An 18,622-nucleotide genomic window follows, 5' to 3' on the forward strand; every position below is an offset into this window, starting at 1 on the left:
AGCCCATGGTCTTTCCACTGAGCCACTCTGCTTCTCCCACTATCAACTAGGCCTCATCTGACTCGGGCGCTTCTCCCACTTCTCCCCCAACCCATGAGCCCGAGTGGAATCCGCTACCTCTGAGTTGCTGGAAGCAGGTGGCGCTGTCGTCGGCCTCCAGCGGGTGCCTCAGGACTCCATTGCTGGGCTTGGGCCTCTCGTAGTCTCTCTCGGGGAGCATCGCTTGCTCGCTCTCCGCTGTGGGGTCTGGGAGCGGGGTCAAGGACTGTGGGAAGCCAAACATCAGCAGCGAGGAGAAGAAGAGTAAGGCACCGCAGAGCAGGAAGCCGCCCCACCAGGCACCGATCCACCGGGGATCATCCGGAGTGATGTCCAGTTTACCTGTGTGGGCAAGATCGCATGTCAACTTGACACCTGTCCATGTGTCTTGTTTTGTTGTCTGTCTCCCCCTTCTAGACTGTGGGCAAGATCACATTTCAACTTGACACCTGTCCACATGCTTTGTTTTGTTGTCTGTCTCCCCCTTCTAGACTGTAAGCCCATTGTTGGGTAGGGACCATCTCTATATGTTGCTGACTTGTACTTCCCAAGCGCTTAGTACAGTACTCTGCACGCGGTAAGCGCTCAATAAATATTATTGAATGAATGAATGAACTGTGCTACCCATGTGAAAAATACATCGGGCTTAAAGGCACAAACAGCCTGGAGTGAGCTCATTGTGGGCAAGGAATGCGTCTGTTTATTAATTCATTCATTCAATTGCATTTATTAAGCACTTGCTCTGTGCAGAGCACTGTTCTAAGAGCTTGGGAAAGTACAATGCAACAATAAACAATGACATTCCCTGCCCACAAGAAGTTCATGGTATAGAAGGGGGAAGACAGACATCAATACAAATAAATAAAATTTAGAGCTATATACCTAAGAGCTGTGGGGCCTGGTGGGGTGTGGGGGAGGAAGAGAAAAGGGAGCAAGTCAGGGCAATACAGAAGGGAGGGGGAGATGAGGAAAAGTGGGGCTTAGTCTGGGAAGGCCTCTTGGAGGAGGTGTGCCTTCAATAAGGCTTTGAAAGGAGGGAGAGTAATTGTCTGGTGGATTTGAGGAGGGTGGGCATTCTAAGTCAGAGGCAGGACGTGGTTCAGCGGTCGGCAGTGAGACTGTGAGATCGGGTCACAGTGAGAAGATTAGCACTAGAGGAGTGAAGCATTCTTCTAAGCTCTTAGTACAGTGCTTTGCACACAGTAAGCACTCAATAAATACCACTGACTGGCCGATTGACTGAGAGGTTTCCTTTCACTGCTGGCCTCCCACCCAAAGATTACATGGAAAATAATAATAATAACGATAATAATTGTGATATCTGTTAGGGGCTTACTGTGTGCCAAGCACTGTACTAAACAATGGGGTAGATACAAGATAATCAGGTCTCTCATGGGGCTCATAGTCTAGGTAGGCGGGAGAACAGATACTGAATCGTCATTTTGAGGGAACCGCGACACAGAGAATTGAAGTGACTTGTCCAAGGTCACCCAGCAGACAAGTGGTGGAGTAAGAATTAAAATCCAGGTCTTCTGACTTCCAGGACTGTGCTCTTTCTACCAGGCCACGCTGCTTCTCAAAGGGACCAATGTCTGAATCCCTGTGAGCCCCATGTGGGATAGGGAAGCAGAGAAGCAGCATGGCTCAATGGAAAGAGCATGGCCTTGGGAGTCAGAGGTTGTGGGTTCTAATCCTGGCTCTGCCACTTGTCAGCTATGTGACTTTGGGCAAGTCACTTAACTTCTTTGGGCCTCAGTTACCTCATCTGTAAAATGGGGATTAAGACTGTGAGCCCAACGTGGGACAACATGTTAACATTGTAACAGTGTTAACAGTGCTTGGCACATAGTAAGCGCTTAACAAATACCATTATTATTATTATTATTATTATTATTATTATTATTACTATTATAGGGACTGTGTCCAAAATGATTTATTTTTGTCCACTTCAGCGCTTAGTACAGTGCCTGGCACATAGTAAGCACTTAACAAATACCAGAATTATTATTATCCCTGAGGGTTAGGGCAGCAAGAGACCACTGTTCTATTTCTCTTGGAGTTTAAAAGAGTGGTCCTGTCCCCTTCTTTGGGCTTTTAAAATTTTCTTCTCCCTGCTACTACTATTGTTATTATTATTATCATTACTATTAATTATAATAATGCTTAGATCTAGAATAATAATCATTATTTTTGTGGTATTTTTAAGCACTATGTGCCAAGCACTCTATTACGTAGCAGGGTAGATATAAGACAATCAGAGTCTGAAATGGGGCTCCCAATATAAATAGGCAGTATTTACTCCCCATTTTACAGATGAGAAAGTAATTGCCCAAGGTCACATAGCAGGCAATTGGCAGAACTGGGATTAGAATTCAGGTCCTGTGACTCCAGGCCTGTTTTCTTTTCAGTAGATCATACTGCTGTTTCTCTGAGTGATGCTCATTTAAGGGACAACCTCGAATGATCTGGAAGGTGAAGTGTTAAGTGATAGGGCTTCAATCACACAGTCTTCCCCTTCCAAATCACACAGTCTTCCCCTTCCAAGTGGTCCAAAGATATATTTTTCCATCCCTTGTGCTTCACTTCTATTCCTAAATGACACAGACTCTGAGAACCTGTGAGATTATCCTTTCCATTATGAATTCCAAATTAACATTTCCAAGGTGACAGCCACTGATTCAAGCATTAGTTACTACCCCATGGTGAACATTTTGACCAGTCAGTGTTAGTGCACTTGACAGACAAACTCTGTTGCATTCAGCATGAAAATAAAGCCACCTGCAGGACTATTTCTTTCAATTCTCTGGTAGCCTCATAAAACTCAGAAGCACTATCGTAGCATCACTAATGGTATTTATAATTACAATTGTGGTATTTGTTAAGTGCTTACTATGTGCCCAGCACTGTACTAAGCATCAGGGTAGTTTACAGGATAATCAGGTTAAACACAGACCCTGTCCTAAATAGGGCACCCAGTCTAAGTGGAAAGAAGAAAAGATATTTTCTCCCCACTTCACAGATGAGGAAACTGAATATCAGAGCCATTAAGTGACTTGCTTAAAATCACCCAACAGGCAAGAGGCAGAGCTGGGTTGTAGTAGGAGAACAGTGAGGAAAGGTAGGAAGGAGCAAGGTGACTGAGTGCTTGAACGTCAACGGAAAGTAGTTTCTATTTGATGCAGAGGTGGATGGACAACCATTGGAGGTTCTTGAGGAGTGGAGCAACATGGACTGAATTTTTTATTGAAAAATGATCTAGGTGGCAAAGTGAAGTATGGACTGGAGTGGTGAGAGACAGGAAGGAGGGAGGTCACTAAGGAGGCAGATGCAGTTGTCAAGGTGGGATAGAATATCAATCAATCAATGAATGGTATCTATTTAGTGCTTAATAGGTTCAGAGCACTGAACTAAACATGTGAGAGAATACAGTATACCGGAGTTAGCAGACACTTTCCCTGTCCACAACAAGCTTATAGTCTAGAGGTGTGAACTTACAGCCTAGAGGGATATACGCTTGGATCAGTGTAGTAGCACTTTGGATGGGAAAGAAAGGGTGATATTTAGTGATATTAGGAAGGTAGAACCAACAGCATTTGGTGACAGGTTGAATGACAATGCCAGAGTTTCAGACTTATGAGGTAGGGAGGGCAATGGTATTGCCTGTAGTGATGAGAAAGATAGGGGGAGGATGGAGTTCGGGTGGGTAGATGAAGAATTCTATTTTGGACATGTTTAATTTGAAGAATAAGTGGGCAATCCAGCTAGAGATGTCCTGAAGGGTGGAGGAAATGTAAAACTACAGAGGGAGAGAGGTCAGGGCTGGAGATGTAGATTTGGGAATCATCCTCATAGAGATGGTAGTTGAAATCTGCCTGTTGAGTGCTCATCTTGCCTAGGAGGAACCTGAGTGATGAAAAAAATCTGTCTATTGAATCCCCTCCAAAAGTCACACCATCCCCTCAATTTTTGAATGTAGCATGGAATACAGTCCTGCCACATAGTAAGTGCTTAACAAATACTACAATTATTATTATTCTTATAGGTAACCTGGGCACACAGTACCCACTGTATTTTGCTTCTCAGGAGCTCTTTTCCTCAGTTTTCTGACTACCATTCCCATGCTCTCTACATAGCAAAAACAAAAACAGCAGGAAAAGGGAAATTAGAAACTTTGAGAGTGGGAAAAAGAACAGTCTGGACATGTCAGGACCCATTCAGCTCCAGGAAAATCGAGGGTAAATGGGTGGTCTGCCAAATCAAGGGTCAATAGTAGAGATTTCCTGGCTTTGTTCACCACAAAAAATGCAAAAAAAAACAAAGCAGGCAGTAGCCTGATTCCTGCCTGGACCGTTAGTGTCCAGATTTGAGCATTAGAAGGAGACTTGAGCAAAGGAATAATTACTTATTTTTAAAGCTTCCTCTCAAACGTTCAATCTTGGGGAATTTGCCAAATATGAGGAGCGCTGTTCATCAACTCAGATTAGCTTCATGGTGCCCCTCTGTGCTCTTACCCACAAATTGTGTCCTGTGAATCTGTGTGCATCTGTGGTTTCTCACCAGGGGAAAGTTAGGGGAGTCTTTCTAGTAAACATAGAACTGAGGGACTTTCTGGTTCTAGCTCTACTTCAGACTTGCTTTAGTCTGCAATGGCACAGTTTAACCCCTCCTGCCTCAACTTCTCAGTTTGAAAAATGGGGATAATAAAACTAACCACTGGGAATGGTTGGTAACAGGATTTGAATATCGGAAATGTACAGTGGCAATTCAATCTGGGATCAAGACTTGAGATTGGTGTTATTGGGAGTGTCTATATATAGGTTGAAATGGGATTTGGCTTTGAAGAGATGCAAACTTGCGCGATGGAGGCTCTCTGCTCTGACATAAACCTGAACCTTTGAAAAATAAATGCAAACTGGGAAAGAGCAAAGGGTGCCAAGTGCTCTCAGGCAGCTAAGGAGGAATATATTCTCCATTCATTTGCTATGCTTTTTCACCTGCTGTTGAGCGATAAATGAAAACAAAAGAATGTAAAATGTACTGCTTTCTCCTCTGTTGCTTGTGTGCTCCATAAATGAGAAATTGGAAAGCTGGCAGATGTGAGAATGAGGGAAGAGAAAACCAGGTACTTATTTTGGGGCTCCAAAATTAGTAACACATTAGAAGTCATGTTTTAGTTAGAAACCATAACAATGTGTGCTCTCTGTGTGTTAGAAAATATCCTGGGGATGTAAGGAAATTGTTTCTGTGAATTTGTGAACTAAGTCGTAGTTGATTTGAGTATGCAAGTGGAATGGCTGAGCATTGTTCACAAATTGGGCAACTCTGGAGAGAGCTGAGTTTGAACTGAAGCAATAACGTTATCTACAAAGACAAGTGGGGAAGTTGTCCGGAAGTAACAAAGAAAGAGGTAGGATATTGAAAAACATAACATTGTTAATTGCCTTTCTGGAAAAATACAGAGTTCCCATCTATCTGTCCAAAGCACGGTGTTGATAGGAAAAAAAACCCAACACTTGAAATCCACTTTGGGACTAGGGAAACCCTGGCATTTTAGCATGGATTCTTGGTTTGGAAATTTTTTTTGAAAATTATCCCCTTTAAGGTCTGGAGTTGAACACTGTCATCTTAAGGATGCTTAAATTACAGTATCCTGGCCCCAGTCCTGTTTAATAATAATAACAACCATGGTATTTTGTAAGTGCTTACTATATGCCAAGCCCTGTACTAAGTACTGGGGTAGATGTGAGATAATCAGATTGGATGCAGTCCCCATTCCATGAGGGCCTCTTAGTCTAAGAAGGAGGGAGAACAGGAGGCCCAGAAAAGTAAAGTGACTTCCCTAAGGCCACACAGCAGGCGAATGGCTGAGCCTGGATTAGAATCCCATTCCCCTCACTCTCAGGTCCATGCTCTTCTCACTAGGCACACATTCTTTGGCAAAAATGTCAATTGGGAAGCTCGAACAGGCTTTTCGAGGGTTTGATGAATTGCCACTTAGGGGACTCTAGCCAACAAATTTTGCAGTTTCAGAGTTTCCAATTCTGGAGGAGGCAGGCTGATAATCCAGCTAACCTCTCTAGGTTTCCTTCATGATTCCCCCTAGAACAGGTTTCCTAGGAACAGCTACAAAGTGAATGAGTTAAACCCATGGCATAATAACCCCGTGTAAATAGTAACTGTTCCCTTGCAATGTGAATTTTTTATTTATATTAATACCTGTCTCCCTCTCTAGACAGTAAGCTTGTTGTAGGCAGGGAACAGGTCTAGCAACTCTGTTGTATTACACTCTCCCAAGTATTTAGTACTCTGCTCTGCACACAGTAAGCACTCAATGAATACCATTGATGATGATGATGATGATGAATGTAAGGTCAGGTGTAGCAGGGATGGTGATGTATTGTGGGTGAGGTGTTCACAAATGAAACAGTACTTTTTACTTTGTCCTAAGGTTTTCTCCATCACCACTAAAACATTCAGTCATGAGAAATAGAAATCTGCTGAATTTGCTTCCAAGAGTCAGAGGGTAAATCTGACTTCATCATCTGAATTCAGCTGTGATTTTTTTCTCTAGACAGTAAGCTTGTGGGCAGGAAACATATCTACCAACTCTGTTATATTGTACTCTCCCAAGCACTTAGTATAGGGTTTTGTACATAGTAAGTGCTAAAAAGGTACAATTGTTTGATAGATCAATTCCTTTCCTTGATCCTGTCACTGTGAAAGCTCCTTTTTCTTGAGCTTTCTACCCTAGAATCTGACCTTTGAAAATCTAAAGGGCTGCTGCAGTGGTGAGAGGAGCAGCTTTCTGCAGCTATTTCACCATTTGATGGATTAGTTAGTTAGTTAGTGATGGCATTTATTATGAATTTACTCTGTGAAGTACTGTGCTAAATGCTGAGGTAGTTGCAAAACCAGTAATCAGAAGCCATCTCTGCCCCACAAGGGTTCACAATCTAGGGAAGCAGTGTAGCTTAGGGGATAGATCATGGGCCTGGGAGTCAGAAGGACCTGAGTTATAATCCTGGCTCTGCCACTTGTCTGCTGTGTGACCATGGGCAAGTCACTTCCCTTCTCTGGCCTCAGTTGCCTCATTTGTGAAGTGGGGATTCAGACTATGAGCCTTAAGTGGAACAGGAACTGTATCCAACCCAATTACCTTGTATCTACCCCAATGCTCAGTACAGTGACAAGCATATAATAAGCACTTAACAATTACTATTATTATTATTACTAGGGAGGCAGGGACCGATATAAAGACAAGATAAATAAACTATAAAACACCAAATTACAGACAATGGAAGTGTTTCAAAGATACAGGTACAAAAAAGTAAGGGTGATTTTGATGGGTGGAATGCCTCCATGTTCTCTCTCTCTCTCTCTCTCTCTCTCTCTCCCCCTCTCCCTCTCTCTCTCTCCCTGGACTTGTGGTTTTGCTGGGTTTGAGGTCACAATTAAGCTACTTTCCAGTACTTGGCACAGCCAGCTAGAAAGCAAACTAACCAGTTAAGAGATTCTGTGTGTCTAGGCAAGCAGGGATGATGATGAGTAAATTGGTCATATTCTTTGAATAAATTTGTTTCAGGGTTATGATGGTGCATGAGAAAGTAGGGAGGCAGGAGACTCTCAGGCAATTTAGGGGCAGATCATTTCCCTATTTATTTTCTCAATTCTATGCTGTCTAATGCTGAGGGTTGCAGGAATGGAGAAAACATTATTAGGTTGTAATAAGAGAGAAAGAGAGAGAGAGAGAGAGAGGGAGAGAGCTGGAGAGACTCAACTGTGAAATGCTCCATATGGGGGCTAAAGAATAATCAGTCCCAAATCAGGAAGGCTTGGAAGGAGACAGCCAATAGCTGAGTTTGGAGAACTGAGAGGCTATGTTATCATTGTGCTTCCTTCCTCTAACATCCAACCGGATTTCACACCAGTCACAACTGGGATGCAACCATCTGAGTCAGAACAATTAGCACATTGCTGCTTTACTGGGTGGACATCAGGATATGAGGAAGGGTTAGCTCATCCTAGCAAGACCTCAATAACAAGCAATGGAAAAAGCCTTCTGGATCCGGCCAGTGATTCCACCGCTACCCTAATGTTTACAATTCATCAGATCAATCAATCAGTCAATCAATGATCTCCGTAGTCACATCGCAAAATCCTTGGCCATGTCTGACCCCAGTTTCTGTTGCTTTTGTTTTTAGGAAGCCTTTCATGAATATAAATTCTCTAATCTTCCTTTTCATCCTTACCCTCTTCCCCACCTTTGCTCATTACTTATTCCTTTCACCTTGCAGGGCACATCCATCTAAGCAGAGAAGGATGCTACTTTTCAAGGATTAAGGGGGGCGGGGCGGGGCGGGAGGGAGGACAGCACTCATAAAAACATATTGAAGACTTCAAACGGAGAGCAGGAAGCCTTCCAAACTCAGCAAGCAACAAAGAAAATGAACCGCAGAATCCTTCAAACACAATTCAGGCAGTAAATGGTTTTGTAGCATCCTCTGCTGGTCAGCAGAAGCAGCATACCAAACTTTACAGGCGGGAAGAAAACAAAGAATTTGGGACACCCACTGTTGTCTCTCCATTGATTTAAAAATATAGGAGTTGAGACCGAGAAGTCATATCCAAGCATCTTGGTCCAGGAATATAAGATCCCCTCTGACCTTTCTTGAGCTGCTGAAGGAGAATTAGTATGCATGCTTATGAAGAAAAATTAAGTTCTTTTGATATTTTGGACCTCTTCTGAAGGTTTTTTTTTTCTTGCATGCCCTCTATTTCCCCACTGCTCTGCAGTTTTTTTTCTCTTTTTTCTATCATTATCCCCCAAACTCTGTTGGAACCTTTGATGTAAAGGTTGAATGGTTTGTTAGATAAGGTAGCCTTTTCCCCCACAGACTTCAAATGCTAACAGTTAATTCTGACTGTGTCCCCTATTCTTTCTTGTTCAACTGTGAACAGGGTTAAAATGTGTTTAACCATGAAAGGGATTAAATGTATTAGTCAACTGTTGGCTAACAACTGTGTTCAATTTCCTAGAGATCAGATATGGCATAATAAATAAATCATGATGCACTTTATTTTTTAACTTGGAAATTTGTAACATCGTTAACTGCGAGGAAGTAGATCAAGGGATTAATGGGGTGAATCTCAGGGTGACTTAATTGGATTTAAAAACCACATTTGCTTCTTTTGCCTGAATTAGTGAATTTAAAACTGGTGAAAGATGATGGATTGGAAACAAGGAAAGCTGAAGTATTTTATTGATCTACAGGACAATTTGGCGTGGAAGAATAAAAACATTTTTTACCTTGATTCTGGAGTCCATTATGGGCAAAGAGGGGAACTCAGGCTCCTTGATATTGATAGCAATACCGAGACTGTCATGACAATAGTCCTTGTAAGTAATTTCTTTCAGATAAGGACATCTCTTCACATCTCCCTTGTAAGATTCCACTTGAACATACGTTTCCTCTCGACTGCAAACTCCTTGTGGTCAGGGAACATATCTACCAAATCTGTTGTATCATACTCTCCCAAGTGTACTCAGTAAGAGCTCAATAAATACCACTGATTGACTGATGAGAGGAATTTCTTGTGGGCTGAGAATGTGTTTTTTACTTCTGATACTTTCTCAAGAGATTAATATAGGACATTACAATGAGGGGGCACTTGGTAAACACCATTACTAGAGAAGCAGTGTGGCTCAGTGGAAAGAGCATGGGCTTGGGAGTCAGAGGTCATGGGTTCTAATCCCGACTCCGCCACTTATCGGCTGTGTGACTTTGGGCAAGTCACTTAACTTCTCTGTGACTCAGTTACCTCATCTGTAAAATGGGGATTAAGATTGTAAACACCACGTGGGACAACCTGATCATCTTGTATCCCCCCAGCGCATAGAATAGTGCTTTGCACACAGTAAGTGCTTAACAAATACCATCATTATTACTACATACTGGCTGATGAAGTCACCAAAATGAGCGACTCTGTCCAGCTCTGCAAGGCGAAACCAGAGAGGTGAAACTGAAGGGCTCTACAATCCAAATCTAATTTAGATTAATATTGCTTTGTATTAGTTTTGTATTAATATGACATTAATATTGATTAGTATTGTATCAATATTGTATTAGTATTGTCTTATTAATGTGTCAATGTTGTATTACTATCATAGCAGCATTGTAATAGTTTTGCATTAGTATTGTATAAGTATTGGATTATTACTGGATTAGTATTGTATTGGAAATAGTATCTCTTTCCACGCAGACAGCCGAGCTGAATAGCTGAAAATGGCCACCTTTCCATCACAACTCCCAAGGCCCCTAATCCTAACATGCCCTATGCACCATGGACCATGAAAATTTAAACACCTGAAGAAAACTCACAGGAGTCCTCTCTCCCCTAGATGGCTGAGCAAGTCCTCTGGGAACCTGCCACCCTCCCATAACAACTCCCAGGGTCACTGTTTCTGGCATATCCGGGTGGGACTGAGAACAGCAGCTGCAGCCTGATGCTGTCTCCACAGAGCCTTGGGAAGGCCATAGCAGTTGTGGCTGAAGCAGTAATAATAATGATGATATTTGTTAAGTGCTTACTATGTGCCAGGCAATGTACTAAGCATTGGGGTGGATACAAGCAACTCAAGTTGGACACAGTCCCTTTCCCATGTGTGACTCCTCATTTTACAGATGAGGTAACTGAGGCACAGATGAGTCAAGTGGCTTAGCCAAGGTCATACAACAGTCAAGTGATGGAGCTGGGATTAGAACCTGTGACCTTCTGACTCCCAGGACCCAGCTCTATCCACTACACTGTAGCCTGGGCCATGTTTGTGACAGTGGACCCTAAGCCGAGAGGAGCCTGAAATTCTGCTCCTCTAGCCTGAGATCGATAGTCAATAATAAAGGAACCAGTAGCCAAGAAATACACCAAAGATTAATGTTAGGAAGGCTTGCTATGAAGAGCCTGGAAAAATTCATGAAATGTGCTGATGTAACAATTTCCACAAAAATACAAATTGTGGCAATGTATGGATCTGAAAGCTGGACAGTGAAAAAACAGGGTAGAAAGAACATTGATTCTTTTGAAATGTGGTGTTGGTGAAGGTTTTTGCAAATACCATGGACTGCCCAAAAAACAAATAAATGGATTTTGGAGCAAATTAAACCAAAGTGGTCTTTGGAAGGCCAAATGACTCGACTTAGATTAGCATGCTTTGGACACATAATTGGGAGGACTGATTCTCTGGAGAAGACACTAATTGCTAGGAAAAGTCCAGGGAAAATGTGGAAGAGGCAAACCAGAAGCTAGGTGGATAGAGACCATAACAACGATAATGGAAGAACCATTAGAAAGGTTGCGGATTATGGCAGAGGGCAGGACGTTCTGGAGAAAGTATATCCATGGAGTTGCTATGAATTGGAAATGACTCGACGGCACTTAATAATCATAATAGCCACAGTGCCCTACTGAGCTTTGTTTTTATTTTGTGTAACTATCAATGCCTTTATGTCATCTTAAGGTTTTATTGTTTCATCTCTCCTTATCTGTGTGTTGTCAGTCCCCTCCCCGCTTTACATTTTTTCATCATCATCAACATCATCAATCGTATTTATTGAGCGCTTACTATGTGTAGAGCACTGTACTAAGCGCTTGGGAAGTACAAATTGGCAACATATAGAGACAGTCCCTACCCAACAGTGGGCTCACAGTCTAAAAGGGGGAGACAGAGAACAGAACCAAACATACCAACAAAATAAAATAAATAGAATAGATATGTACAAGTAAAATAAATAAATAAATAGAGTAATAAATATGTACAAACATATATACATATATACAGGTGCTGTGGGGAAGGGAAGGAGGTAAGATGGGGGGGATGGAGAGGGGGACGAGGGGGAGAGGAAGGAAGGGGTCAGTCCGGGAAGTCCTCCTGGAGGAGGTGAGCTCTCAGCAGGGCCTTGAAGGGAGGAAGAGAGCTAGCTTGGTGGATGTGGGAAGGGAGGGCATTCCAGGCCCGGGGGATGACGTGGGCCGGGGGTCGATGGCGGGACAGGCGAGAACGAGGTACGGTGAGGAGATTAGCGGCGGAGGAGCGGAGGGTGCAGGCTGGGCTGTAGAAGGAGAGAAGGGAGGTGAAGTAGGAGGGGGCGAGGTGATGGAGAGCCTTGAAGCCCAGGGTGAGGAGTTTCTGCCTGATGCGCAGATTGATTGGTAGCCACTGGAGATTTTTGAGGAGAGGAGTAATATGCCCAGAGCGTTTCTGGACAAACATAATCCGGGCAGCAGCATTTTTTATATTGTGAGTCCCCCTGAGGGCCAGGCACTGAGTTTAATTCCCACCTGTTCATTTTTTTTCCAATGCTATGTACACTGCTCTGAACTACCACTACTACTTCCACTCCTACTACTATTTTCTTGAGTCCTGGTTACCTGACTAGAATCTTGATGTGGAGCATGGTAAGAGGTCCTTGGGAGACATTATAAAAGAAAGAAAAGCTGTTCTTCGTGTGTTTGAGAAGCTTAAAATCTAATCAAATGTAATAGTAATAATAATAGTGTTATCCATTAAGGGCTCATTACATGTTAAGCACTGTACTAAGTGCTGGGGTACATACAAGATAATCAGGTCGGATACAGTTCTTGTCCCTCATATGACTCACAACCAAAGTAGGAGGAAGAACGGGAATCAAATCTCCATTTTACAGATGAGGAAACTGAGGTTTATAGAAGCTAAGTGACTTTCCCCAGGTCACACTGTAAGCGAGTGGTAGAACTGAGATTAGAACCTAAGTCCTCTAATTCCCAGACTTGTGCTCTTTCCACTAGACCATGCTGGGGCAATATTGTTCCAAAGTGGGAAGTTAGAAGAAAGAAAAGTCTTACTTGTGTCAATGAAGACGGCATCCACGTAGATTTTGGTACAGAAAGAGCCAAGGATAAATCCACAGGCTGGCCCGAAGACCAGCATTGTAAAGAGGATCCCTGTAAAGAGAAAAGAAAATGAAACCATAAAAATGGGAGAAAGGGCATCAATTATTCAATGTATGGCTTCATCAAAATCAAACAGCACAAGATGGCTCTGAGCAATGGAGGATGAAGGTGTGATGGCAAGATCATACTAAAGTCACAAAATGAGGCAGAAAATGATTTGTGGAAAATATTTCAGTTCCCATGGAAGCTTCTGAGGAGCAGGTGGGTACAAGGCTGTGGGGTGGTGGTGGTGTGGGAACAAATCTGAAGGAACTTTTGGGGACAGGTCTGATATGAATTGAAAATATCCACACTTCTTATGGTCAACCCAGTAAAGCATTAGGACAGGGGCCTGAGGGAGGTCTGTTCCCTTATCTGCTATGGCCTTTCTTTTGTGACCTAGGATTTGTTTTCTTATGCTTTGGGGTCTCTAGAATGAAAAAAAAAAACAAAACAAAACACAAGGATTACCAGAGCCCTTGAGGTCTTGAGAAAGTTTAGCCCAGGAAAAGTCCTGAACCTTCCCAAACTTCAGGATTCATTCATTCATTCATTCATTCATTCATTCATTCAATCAATCGTATTTATTGAGCGCTTACTGTGTGCAGAGCACTGTACTAAGCGCTTGGGAAGTACAAGTTGGGAACATATAGAGATGGTCCCTACCCAACAGTGGGCTCACAGTCTAGAAGGGGGAGACAGAGAATAAAACAAAACATATTAACAAAATAAAATAGATAGAATAAATATGTACAAATAAAATAAATAGAGTAATAAATATGTACAAACATATATACATATATACAGGTGCTGTGGGGAGGGAAAGGAGGTAAGGTGGGGGGATGGGGAGGGGGAGGAGGAGGAGAGGAAGGAGGGAGCTCAGTCTGGGAAGGCCTTCTGGAGGAGGTGAGCTCTCAGACCTTGTAATACTACTATTATTACTAATAATAATAATTAGGGAACTTGTCAAGGGCTTACTATGTGCTAAGCACTATTATAAGTTCTGGGTTAGCTACAAAATTATCAGGTTGGACAGTCCCTGTCCCACAATGTGCTCACAATCTTAACCCCCATTTTGTACAGTTGAGGTAACAGAGGAACAGAGAAGTTAGGTGACTTGCCCAAGGTCACACAGCAGACATGTGGCCGAGCCAGGACTAGAACCCAGGTCCTTCTGACTCCCAGGTCCATGCCCTATCCACTAAGCAACACTGCTTCTCATGTAAGTTCATTATAGGCAGGTAACGTTTCTATTAATTCCATTGTACTCTCTCAAGTGTTTAATACAGTGTTCTGCACATAGTGAGTGCTCAGTAAATACCATTGATTGATTACTACTACTACTGCAAATAACAGTAATAACTGGGGTAGACACAATCAGGTCAGACACGGTTCCTGTCCTTCAGTGGGCTGAGTCTAAAGGGGAAGGAGAATAGTTATTCACTCAATCGATCATATTTACTGAGTGCTTACTGTGTGAAAAGCACTGTACTAAGCACTTGAGAAAGTACAATATAACAGAGTTAGGAGGACCCATTCTCTTCCCACAAAGAGCTTGCAGTCTACAAGGGGAGACAGCCATTAAAACAAATTATGGATATGTACATAAGTGTTGTGGGACTGAGGATGGGGTGAATAGAGGGTACAAATCCAAGTGCCAGGGTGATACAGAAGGGAGAGGAGTAGGGGAAATGGGTTCTTAGTTGGGGGAGGACTCTTGAAGGAGCTGTGATTTTAATAAGACTTTGAAGGTGGCTATTAAAGCTATTTAATTCCCATTTTCAGATGAGGAAGCTGAGGCACAGGAAAATTAAGTGACTTGCCTGTGATCACCCAGCAGACAAATGGTGGCTAGGGAATAGAACTCAGGCTCTTTTGATTCCCAGGCCTGTGCTCTTTCCACAAGGCCATATTGGTTGTACTGTTCACACTGAGAAACTGAGGGATCTGAACCTTTTAAGGTTGGCTTCCCCTAATTCTTCTCTCTCACAGTTGTGACACTGGGATGTCATGATGTCATGCTGCTTGAGAGTAAAGGGGCCAAGATTCATCGTATCATAGAGCCCACATCAGACTGCCCACTGCCATTCTCCCCCAGGAACTCATGGAAAAATAAACCATACCCACATCTGAATAGTATAAGGATGGATTTGTAAACTTCTTGAGTGAAGAGATAAAGTTGACTTTATCGTATTCTCCCAAGTGTTTCGTTCAATGTTCTGCACACAGTAAGCATTTGATAAACAGCACCGATTGATTGACTGTATGAACTACTCTGTCAAGAAAGACTTTGAAGATGTGGAGATCCATTTAATTATCTCCCCCTCCCCACTCTTCCTTTTTCACTCATTCTCTTTTTAGCTTCTTTATTGGCTTCTATTCCCAAATGCATATAGATGATTAATAGCCTCCTCAATCTTGACTACTCTTTTATGAGCCCTGTCTTCCCTCGGCCTTCCTGAAATATTCTCCGAGATATCTTGGTGGTTTCTCAATCTCAACATGACCTATGAAGAATACCTCATCTTCCCCTAAAGGCTTCAAGTTCTCAGATATTACTGTTAGATCTCTGATCGTTCCCTAGCTTCCTCTCCCACTTAAGTCAGCTCGGATATGCTGCTGTTCCCTCCGTAGTAGAGCTAACATCTATCCCTTCCTCTACATTGAAACCACAATCCCATCCATAACCTCAATTCTGGACAAATCCTCAATGATCCTCAATGGCTTTCTGTGGGAGTTTGATGTAGACAAAAGGAAGCCACAGAAATTTCAGTGTGATCCTAAGAAAATATTGTTGTTATGATCTAGTGCTGCCACCTACTGTATTTCCAATGTATTAATACCAAGATCCAGACACTGAGTGGACAGAAGCCGAAGTAGGTGGATCTATGCTAAAACGTGCCTTAAAAAAAAAGCCAACCTTATAGTAAACGTCCTTGTCCCTGCCACCATAAATGAATCAGCTGTTCAGAGCTTCCTTGCTCCAGTTTCTGCGAGGATTACCCCCACAATATCTCTGCTGCTATGACATCATCTTATCATACTGCCCCCCATTGAGCTTGTTCGATGTGGAGAGACTCCCAGTTCCACATATGTCACTGTGTTTGCAAGAAGGGCAATGACCAGGGAGGATTAGAGTGCTGTGGAAAACAAGGAACACATTTTGAGCACGGGTTTGGGAGTCAGAGGTCGTAGGTTCTAATCCCAGTTTGGCCACTTATCAGCTATGTGACTTTGGGCAAGACACTTAACTTCACTGTGCCTCAGTTACCTCACCTGTAAAATGAGGATTAAGACTGTGAGCCCTGTGTGGGACAGGGAGTGTCCAACCTGATTACCCTGTATCTATCTCAGTGCTAAGAACAGTGCTTGGCACATAGTACGTGCTTAAACAATATCATTATTATTATTATTAATAAACTTAACCTATTGTTTCCTGGCAAGAGATGATAGTGATTGGACACAGTGCTATTAACAGAAGTCAGTCAGACAGTCAATCATATTTATTGAGTGCATACCCTGTGCAGAACACTTTACTAAGAATTTGGGAGAGTATGATATAGCAATATAACGGACACATTCCCTGCCCACAACGAGCTCACAGTCTAGAGGGGATTGACACCCTTCCTCGGAGAGAAGTAGGCAGTTTGGTTTTCATCTGAAGCACTGCTAGAGATTAGGCAGATGGCATCTGTTGGCACAGACTATCTAACAATGGTATTTACTGAGCACTTACTATTTGCAGAACACGGAACTAAGCACTTAGGAGAGTACAGTCCAAAAAAGTTGGCAGGCATGTTCCCTGCCAGCAGTGAATTCACAGGCTAGAATATGAGCTTTCAGGGGATGAGATGTCTTGACTAGGCCCGCTGTTGTTCCAGTGGAAAGAGCACTGCTCTGGCAATCAGGACACCTGGATTCTAGTCTCAGTTCTGTATGTCTGCGGAGACTGGGCCATCTTGGAAAGTGAGCTTTCCAGCTGAAGAGCCACCCAGGGAATTCTTCTAGCTGGTCCAGAAGGAATCTGAAGGAAATAGCTGGCTAACGTGGGTGGCAAAGACTACAGCGGTTACCAAGCTACGGAGCCACAACGCAGCACATCAGCACTTGAGGGCAGTCACTTTGGCCAAAAATTGGTCCCATCCCTCAAGACCTTTGTAGGCGCTTTGCACTGGACCATGTTCTTGCCTCCCTATCTGCTCACTGCACTCCGTTCTCCACACAACTGCCCAGGCAAGAGAAATAAAAGTGCATGGGAAACCCTGTGAAAACCACTACAGCTACAACCAATTCTTTCACAGGTCTACGGTCCTGCAGTCTCAGTACTGGGGCCCATCTGTCATGCTTTCCTAGTGAGAAGCAGCATGGCCTAGGGGATAGAGCACAGGCCTGGGAGTTAGAAGGACTTGGGTTCTAATCCTGGCTCCCCACTTGTCTGCTGCATGACCTTGGGCAAGTTACTTCACTTCTCCGTGCCTCAGTTATCTCATCTGTAAAATGGGGATTAAGACTGTGAGCCCTATGTGTGTCCAACCCAATTATCATGGATCTACTCAAGCAGTTAGTATAGTACCTGGCATGTTTAACAGATAGCATTATTTTTATCATTATTATTATGCTTTGATGGGCCTTTCTCATTGTCACACCTGGAGAGTTCCCAGTACTCTATCAATCTCGACTACAAGAGGGAAAGTCAGGCAGAAGCGTCACTATGGATCGAAGACGACTGGACGGCATAAGGCAAGACAAGCTTTGAAGGGAGACTCCATCCTTGTCAGAATTCAATTTCAATTCAATTCAATCGTATTTATTGAGCGCTTACTGTGTGCTTACTGTACTAAGCACTTGGGAGTTCTTCTTCGATGCCAGCTAGAACTATGGTAGGCAATGGTTGGTTTATTTGTTCCACTATTCATTCAGTCATTCATTCAATCGTATTTACTGAGCGCTTACTGTGTGCACAGCACTGTATGAAGCACTTGGAAAGTAAAATTCTGCAACATTTGTGGTTGACCTTCGGTACGTCCTATCTGCATCTCAACTCCCCCTAATTCTTACGAAAGGATGGAGAATATTTGCCATCGTCCGGAGGGCTTGGAGAGGAATAATGAGATAACAGCAGGGATGTAGCCAGCTACTATTACAACTAATATTGATAAGTTGCCCAAACTCTTCTGTTTTCTGTGGTGCCCAGGAAGTCTGGAAGCATACAGCTCAGGTAAGTGATTAAGGATGTCACTGGAACAAAGGAATGTCTCAAAGAACTATGAACATCAAATGTCAAGGGAGTGGGGTAATGGAAGAGAGAAGAGGGGAAATTTGAATCAATCAATCAATCAATGACATTGAGTGCTTACTGTGTGCAGAGCACTGTAATAATAATAATGATGATGGCATTTGTTAAGTGCTTTCTATATGCCAAGCACTTTTCTAAGTACTGGTATAGATACAAGGTAATCAGGTTGTCCCAGGTGTGGCTCCTAGGCTAAATCCTCATTTTCCTAATTAGGTAACTGAAGCACAGGGAAGTTAAGTGATTTGCCCAAAGTCACACAGCAAAGAAGTGGCAGAGTGGGGACTGGAACCCAAGACCTCTGACTCCCAAGCCCGGGCTCTT

The 18,622-nt window shown here is 43.0% G+C and overlaps 1 protein-coding gene across 2 annotated transcripts in view; it reads right to left on the bottom strand.

The window, feature by feature from the left end:
- SLCO3A1 (solute carrier organic anion transporter family member 3A1) overlaps nt 1-18,622 on the bottom strand; it is a 344,892-nt gene that overhangs the window by 58,393 nt on the left and 267,877 nt on the right. For both annotated transcript variants that reach the window (XM_038747216.1, XM_038747215.1), the window contains exons 3-4: nt 12,919-13,017; nt 118-381 (exon numbers count right to left, since the gene is read on the bottom strand). In XM_038747216.1, the coding sequence (XP_038603144.1) occupies nt 118-381; nt 12,919-13,017 (363 nt within the window). The remainder of the gene's footprint in view (nt 1-117; nt 382-12,918; nt 13,018-18,622) is intronic.

This window comes from Tachyglossus aculeatus, chromosome 5, assembly GCF_015852505.1.
Source record: "Tachyglossus aculeatus isolate mTacAcu1 chromosome 5, mTacAcu1.pri, whole genome shotgun sequence".
Taxonomy (NCBI): Eukaryota; Metazoa; Chordata; class Mammalia; order Monotremata; family Tachyglossidae; genus Tachyglossus; species Tachyglossus aculeatus.